Source organism: Botrytis porri (genome assembly GCF_014898465.1).
Source record: "Botrytis porri strain MUCL 3234 chromosome Unknown BPOR_010, whole genome shotgun sequence".
Lineage (NCBI taxonomy): Eukaryota > Fungi > Ascomycota > Leotiomycetes > Helotiales > Sclerotiniaceae > Botrytis > Botrytis porri.
The window spans coordinates 1071538-1080048 of record NW_024066084.1 but is presented as its reverse complement, the minus strand read 5'-3'; the positions used below and the strand labels follow the sequence as shown (position 1 = coordinate 1080048).

General features: G+C 42.5%; 2 protein-coding genes across 2 annotated transcripts; both read right to left on the bottom strand.

Annotated features, from left to right (window-relative positions):
- Nucleotides 1-844: 844 nt before the first annotated feature.
- On the bottom strand, nt 845-1240 carry EAF01_007769 (uncharacterized protein; the record flags this gene model as incomplete). Its single annotated transcript, XM_038916025.1, has 2 exons — nt 845-1098; nt 1183-1240. 2 exons carry the CDS (start codon nt 1238-1240, stop codon nt 845-847), a joined length of 312 nt encoding a protein of 103 aa, XP_038768496.1.
- A 1615-nt stretch (nt 1241-2855) lies between these two features.
- EAF01_007768 (uncharacterized protein) lies at nt 2856-6178 on the bottom strand (the record flags this gene model as incomplete). The annotated part of the gene is made up of 2 exons (XM_038916024.1): nt 2856-4510; nt 4561-6178. 2 exons carry the CDS (start codon nt 6176-6178, stop codon nt 2856-2858), a joined length of 3273 nt encoding a protein of 1090 aa, XP_038768495.1.
- Nucleotides 6179-8511: the final 2333 nt, after the last annotated feature.

The following is an 8511-nucleotide window of genomic DNA, read 5'->3' as shown; positions in this document are numbered from 1 at the left end:
GAAGTATATGTCTGACAAAGTATATGCCAGAGTATAAAGTAAGTAGATGTCAAAGTATATGGCTACCAAAATATATATGTCTATCAAAGTAAATGTTTGTCAAATTATATGGCAGTCAAAGTATATATTAAACTCTTTCCATACTTTGAACAAAGTCTATTCTCTCAGCCAACGTGGCCATGCGAATGGGCTGTATTCTATGAGTCACACCATCGACAATTCTGCATCAGCGATGCATGGCCGGCCTCATACCAATAGTTCTGGGTTTTTATTGAGAAATAGTCTACTGGGACAAGATTCAGTTCCGTTACAATGGGGGGCCACGAGAAGAAAACACTCATGGAAGAAGTATCAGAAAGTGACCATGCTATACTTAGCCTATTCTGCAAACTTGAAGTTTGGTTGCTAGGTTTGCTACTATCTTGTGGGCTATATGATATGGAATTCAAATTCAGATCAACTGTCTCTGGTCTTCTGCGGTTCTTCTGGGGCTCTTCTGGCGTGGCCGGTCTGAGGCGCATTGAATTTTGTTGGTTGTCGCTTCTGCCTGCCAAATTTTGTAGAGTCTGCTGTTCCATGTCTCCGAGTTTGCCAAATTCAACTTTCATTACCTTTCTCTGCACTCTTGCGTCCAGAAGATAAGCGTGGTTTCCGAAATATGCTAGCTGTCAGCTGATTTTGTCAGATCCTTTGGATTGCTTCAAGCATAAGATTTCGTATCTCCATTGTCTAGGCAGATTGATTCGGTCCTTTGAAGCAAAACTTTGCGATTCTAGAGTGATCTTCATGGTCGTTTATTGGAAATGGTGACACTTCTCTCCGATACCGAATAGCAAGACATAAACTAGATTTCCACACTTGGTATTATATATTCGTGCGAGCATTTCTCTCGTTCGCCGTATAATCGATGATCACCCGCATATCGTCTCAATACTTCTCGAACCGGCTCTTTTGCTCGAGAACCTACCTTCCTCCTCTTTGAACATTTGTACTCTGATTTTTGGTATATTGAGACGAGGAGACGATTCACCAAAGGATGACGTGTCCTCATATCGTCGTCTGCTTCTTTCGAACGTGTCTGTTGATCCAAAGTCCCATCTATCTTATGATTTTTTTTCTTTCTTGATTTACTGTATCAATTGGATTTTAGTCTGCATCTTCCAGACTTACATAGTAACAAACTATCCAGTATCTCCACAGCTAAGAGAGATAAACTCCTCACTGTCGCCTCGCTAACCATTTTCGGTGTTTCGTCGGGAAAAAAATGCGATCAGGAATCGAGAACCATATTAACTTACATAAAATGTACCCAAAAGTTGGTCAATATAAGAAACCCATTATTGCAAACTCTCCAAACCGTCGTGAAAAATTTTTCAACCTGCACGTGAAATATTTTTCGATAATATGTGAGAGGAGAAGTTGGAGGGAAGAAGATTCCTTATAAAGTAATGGTCACGCTTGTGCAACCGCCGATCCCGACGATCCATACGCCAAATAGCTTAGCGATGATGATCACAGCAACTTTAAAGTTAACTAGTGATTTCTCATTTTGGTCAGGCATGCAACATTTACTGCACAGTACCCCGAAGCACAGGCTTAGTAACTTGGCCGCTAGAGAAATGAAACTAGGATTAGCGTTGGTCGTTACTTCGGTTAGTAGGATTTTAATGCGGCTAGGAATTAGATCTTTAGTGCGAAGGTGGAAGTTAAACACGGCATCTTTTACAACTAGTAAATTATCTTTTGCTTCTCGCATCCCTCTAAGAAATACGTACAATCAATTACCCTACCCACAACTAAAACAACCTGTCTTGACTTGACTCTTGCGTATTTTTATTGAATATCCTACGCTTAACTTACACCTACATACACTCTAGCATGCACATCCTCGACTCAAACAATGTCCACAAACCCCTCTTATCCACATAGTCCTCCACACCCCAAGCCCCCAACCTGCAACTTCCAGCCTCCAAAGCAAATTTCCCTACCACACCTATCTCCCTATCCCAATATTTCCCGAAAACTCCGAAACTCTCTACCCCAACATCTCACCAACCTCCCCAAAGAGCCACCATCCACTCCCTAAACATCCCCACGTGACACCCCCCCTTTCTAAATCTCCCAAACTATACCAAAATCGTCTCGATATCCTCAACTCCGAGTGAAACAAATCTACCATCCAACTCAACGGTGCCCAAACCGCACATTCTAGGTCCCCTCCCCCCTATCCACCCCTGTTAATCGCGCGAAAAATTCAATGCAGAATGACGCACCCCAGAAGATGCCTAAAAGCACGTGAGACGATTAGATGTGAATCCCCTAGTAGGGACTTTGAGTATAAGTAAATTGATGCCCCACACGAAATGTGAAAATGTGCTGTACCTTGTCAATTAACTCTTTCATTCTTTTATTCTCTGGAACCTCGTTAGTGCCAACATACCCGGAATTCTACACTCGCATAATAATCTTCCAAAATGTCATTCAGATACATCCACCCCCCTTTTAAAAATCCAACATACCTAATTCAGTTTCGCTTATTTTCCAGAACGTCTCCTACAAATTATATTCGGAATTTATTCACATGTAACCTCACTGTCACCAACGTGAACGTTGACTTTAATTGTGAGTCTTCAATTTGTGATCCTACTCTATTTATATAACAATAACATAAATCGCTTTTCCCTTTCCTTGTTCCTGCATCCATCCAAATTCTAGGGATATAATCAAAATCTACCAATGTTTTCCACAGGGCGCTATATTACAAACCCATTTATCCCCGGTATATTATACCTAAAACAACAAAAGTCAAAACGAAATCCTGGTTCAAGTCAATCCTATTCATTGAATGTATACATTCATTGACCCTGTGAGGATTTCCTTCCAAATGGAAAAGCTGACTTCCACATGCTGTGCACTCGTTCCCTATGAGGAGCAAGTTCTGCCTCTGTGGGTTTTCTTAAAAGTCGAGTTCCCATCTGTGTCGGCATGTTACTTTGAGCTGAAAATGTGCGTAACGGCTGTGTGAGTGGAGAAATAATTTCTTGATAAGGTCTCTCACTGTTAGCCAATAACATTCCCTGCTTATGAACAGCTATTTGTTCCGCGGCGGACGATCCTTGAGCTTGATCTGATACCGGGGCAGGCATACGATGTTGAGTTTCAGTTGTAACTCGCGATCGCACGATTTCGGAAGGAGAACGTGCAGGATGCATGTGGTCGTTCTGAGAGATCTGGTTCATAAGTGGTTGCATCAATGGCAAGCGAGCTTGCTTTCTCGAGGGCGAAGATTTCTTCATACCGGTTCCTCCCTCTAGCGATCCCATTTCATATCCATTTCTTGATCGTTTAATAGGCCTTGAATTGCCTGATAATCGGGATGGTTCTGCTAATAGTTGTGGAGAAACACTTGTCCTATCAGTAGAAGCGTTGGAGATTGGACTGTTTGCTTGGTCGCTTGAAGAATTGTTTGCCTCGGAGCTCGATACAAATATAACCGGAGAAGCATGAAGCTCTGGTTGTTGTTGCTGCTTGCGCTTCTCTCCACGAACGCTTCGTGGCTCGGGCGTAATCGACTGCCTAGTTCGTGCTCTTTGCCCTTGTACCGGTCCCGAACTTGGCAACTGTTCCTCTTTGTCATTTTGCTGTTGGTTCGATGGTGAAGTTGATGTTGACGTTTGGAATGCAGGTGGATCTTGATTCCCAGTGTTTGTATCCCACTCTGTAGCTTGCAGTTTCAAGAGGTCGATTATATCAGCCCAGACTGGCTCCCCTGCAATTTGAGATGGCAGAGATCTTTCATAAGTGAGCAGGTTATCTCTAGCGATTCTCTTACCGACCTCTGTAACCATTATTTCGAGCCCGATCGCATACTTTAAGGGAGTATTTGCATTAACGAATGACGTCTTCGTATAAAGCGAGTAGCTTCCCTCCACCTCTATTCCATTGAGATCAATATTGATTGCACGGCACTTGAACGTATGCTTTGCGAACTCTAGATCCCCATCCCTGGCTGGTTTGACTATTTGCTCTTTTCCGCGTACAACTTTGGCATCTTCTTCTCCTTCCTCAACAACAAATTGCGACTTTGAGGCAAATAGCAACAATTTAATCTCGGGTTTATCAGCATCTTTGGTGGGTACACTTGTTCGTGCGCCCGGCGAAGTTTCTAGTGACAGATGAACGATGGACTGTTGGAGCATTTCTCTCAAGGCCATCTTCACTATAAACGAGCTGCCTTGAGTCATACGCATTCTCGATTTCCTTTTCTCTTGCCTATCAATATTTTCAGCTCCGGCGGTCAATGCGGTAAACGCAGAGACGTCAAAAGGCTCACGAGAATCGAAAACCGGTGGCAAATATGCAAGGGAAACAGTGTAATTGCCAGTAGGACTAAGGATTTGGTCAATCGGAATGGACGTTTGCTGGATTGCCGGAGTAGCCTCAGTTTTTTGTTCTCGTGAATTCCTTTTCCCTGTGGCACACGTCTTTTTCCCCATCTGTGGCGGTTTTTCTATGTATTGTTAGTCATGGCATCTCGAATTAAATTTCTTTGAAACATACCATTTTTTAGTTTTTGATTTCTTCTAGTGAACGCTGGCACAGAGGGAGCTGGTACTGTTGTGGTCAATGAGGGGGCTTGAGCTCTTGTGATTGATGGGGGGGCTGCCATTGTCGTAGTCAATGAAAGAGCTGGCAGTGCCATAGATGGCGAGGAAACCGGCAAAAAGGATTGGCCGGATGATGTAATAGCCAATGAAGTTCTTCTTGCTTGCACATCCGAGTCGATGCTTTCTTGAGGTTGTTGAAGATATGGCTCGCTGTTCGGTTTCATAGCTTGTAAACTCAAAGTTGTTGGAGGGGGCATCGTGTGCTGAAAGCCAGTAGTCAATTCTCCCCGATTCTGATAGATCATGGGAGGCGGTTGCATGCGCTCTTGATTATTCGGCAGTATCAGAGACTGTTGAATCGCTACATCATTATTCAAGACGAGGGCTTGGTCGAGAGGAGTAACTCCATGTTCAATTGTTGGTGTGATGTTTCCTTGCAACTGCTGACCTATATACCACGCCTTAAATGTTTCGAACTCCATCAGTTGGACCTCTCCAAGGGCGAGACGTTGTTGAACAAAGTGTTGAAATTCGGCGTCCTGTTCTTGCGCCGATTGATTAGCAAATGATGACACGGCGGTGGTGGCCATTCCTTGGTATGCTTGTTGGTTATTGTTGACAGGACTGAAGTTTGTCTGATTGACATGCATTTGAGGTTGTGGACCGAGATGAGTAGGATCTCCTCCAACTGGGAAGTGAGCGGGTGCTTGCTGACTCATATCGTGACCGCTATAATCTGCGGCATGAACAGGCATTGACAGTGGCTGACCGAAGTCGGTTAAAGCACTTTGAAAAGGAGGATCAACGAATGCTTGTTGACTGATGGAACGTTCGATGTCACTCATGTAGTCATCCTGAACTTGGGTCTGTTGTTGCCCGAAAATATAGGATAAATCTTGAGCCTGAAGTTGAGGCTGGTGGTGATTACTATTGATTGGCAATTGAGGTTGTTGAACATGATTGATAGGACTCCCCTCAAATTGGTGACAAGCAAGCATTTGCGGGTTGACAGGGTGTTCGTGATAGGATAGCGATGGGGGTACCTGTTGGCCATGGTTGATAGGGGCTCCGTGATAGACCAGCGATTGGGGCACTTGTTGGTCATGGTTGATAGGGGGTCCCTCGACTTCTTGATAAGCAGGCATGTGTGGGTCCATGATGTATCCGTTATTATCTCCATGATAGACAGGCCATGGAGGTACTTGATCATGGTTGATGAGAGCTAAATTGACTGGGTAAGAAGCAGGTATTTGCGGGTCGACAGTGTATCCCCTATTATGCGTATGATAGTTAGGCAATTGATCTCCTCCATGCAGGTACGGAGAATCAAACACTAGAACTTGAGACTGCGGATTAGTAAGATCAACAGGGACTACTTGAAGTCCGCTTTGATTGTTGTTTGGAGCCATTTGTCTACCGTCCGTTCCTTGTTGATGGGGATTGAAGGAATTATTGATGACGTTGGATGCGTGATGATCGTACTGATTAATGGGTGGATTGGTACCAGTGTTGTGAGGATCTTGTTCGTTGTCGTTGGCGCCGATGTCGTTTGTATTATTGTGCCCAGACATCGCGTTGAAAAGAGATATATAATTTACAGTCTGAAGTATTGTGATGGATATGTTGTTGGAACTTTGATAGGGTTGCGACGTTGTGTTGTGTTGTGTTGTGTTGTGTTGTGTAGTGTTGTGTTGTGTTGTGTAGTGTTGTGTTGTGTTATATGTATAATTGACTTTCAGTTCCAAGGGGAGAAAGATTTTTCATATATAGAAAGTGGAAGTGTAACCCGCTTATTAATCGGTAGAGTAGACCTAGACTAGACAGTCTAGTGCAGGTAAACCTACCCAATGGAGCTGTCACATCACAAGGAGATTCGGACTGCCGTACCAAAACAATTCTCGAGGGAATTGGAATAGAGAATGAAGAGATAAGGTAGCTGCTGTCTGTACCTTTATAGAACTGGGCAGAAGACTCTCGAGACCGTATGACTTGTAACTCGTCCGAACGTTCAAACATCCAACTTGTGGTGAAATAATATTAGTGAATTACCGTAATAGATAACGGCGTTGGGAGACCAATCTGCTTCAGTATCAAACGTACCATATCACATTTGATTAAAGAATAGCAAACTCATACCCAAACAGAAACTTGAAGATATCTAGGTAGCCATCTCATTGAAAAGATGATATTGAGACGAATACATAACACTGATCTCTCAATTTGACCCCTAGAATCGATATGTGTCTCTTTGTCTAGGATTCTCATTGCAAGTACCGTCTAGATGCACATTCCTCATTGATAACGTTCCTCAGTACGATTCTAGCCCAAATACAAATTCGGAGAACAGAAATGAAAGTAGACATATGTTATATAAATTCAATTCATCGTCCTCCTTCTAGGATGCCCATCTATCTCTAATCTCTATAATCTATTCTCGTAAGTAAGTGTTGAATGAATAGCCTTTATGTATCCAGCGTGTTAATATAATTATACCCATACCACAAATTCAACTAGAAACAGAGATAGAAGATCCGGAGAACATATATCAAAATAGATACACAGTTTGACATTGATTGTCTATTTTTCGTTGAATCATGAGATAGTTGTGTTTGTGTTTCACTTTTTCTGTGATATTTGTCTATCTGTGTACCTTCCTCTAACCATGCGCCCTGTATATTTCGGCCCTTCTTTCCTTCCTCTTCCATTTATTCCTGTCCACAAACTCGTCCCATCTCTTGGGAATTTATGCCAGTATTACAACAACGGCACGTTTTGCTTCAACGATTGGAATATTTCAAATTTTAAGATTTATATTATTTTATTCGCCTCGAAGTATATCAAATGCTGCTGGCGGGTGTAATGGCGACAAGACCTCACACCCTATATCTCCAGACTTTGCCGCTCCCTATTTTCCTGCAGAGGTTTCTCAATCTCAAGTACCACTCTCGATCATCTGCTCGTTTTTACAGTCAATTATTGTGTCAATCCCAAGTTCTACCCACCTGCTAGCACAAAGTTGGGGCGCAAGAATCAAGTCCAAGATAAGTTGAGTTCACTGATATTTCTTCTGTAATTCGATCTTGTAGTCAAGCCCTGTGATAGGGCCAGCCTATGAACTGTTTCTTTGCAACTCGCAGACATGCTAATTCCTTTCCTTGAATAGCACAGATTTTCTTATCATCGAACTCTCAACCTCTTCATACGAATTCCTCTTCCTCTTCCTCGAAGCGAACTGAGCAAGATTCGCGGCTGAGATCTACGTTGTTCTATGCTCTGTACAGAAAGCAAGTGTACTACGAGAACATAGGGTTATGTAGAGACTTTTGATAAAGTGAAGGTTGTAATTGTACTGGGAGTGTATACATATCATTATTCTCGATTACAACGCATACACGATCGAAATATCTCTTCTCGTACGATATTTACAATTGTCATATTGAGCAAGCATTTTTCCTCACTATATTGGGCATAATCAATGACGAGATTCCTTGCGAGGGCCTCTCCATAGATACACATGGTGTCCCTAAATTCATTCTTCTCCGATTATAATTTGTCATAATTACACATTTCAGACTTAAGTCAACACAACCAAACACTACACTTCCTCCTGGAGTTCAATGTATAATGACATTAAAAATAAATCACTTCACTCGACCGAAATGATACATGTAAAATTTATCGACTTCGGTATGTCGTTTAACCCCCGCATCGGAAAATTATACGCGGGGCCCCGCATAAAATGTCAAAATACGGGTACGCGGTGAGATGTATTGTGCACATTCTTATTTCCGTGTTTTACCAGCCTACAATGATTACCCAAGACAATTCGTTATACAAGATTGATTAAGTAGAAGATTAATTAAGTAGAAGATGAGATTCTGTTTCATTTCCCAATTCTCTAGAT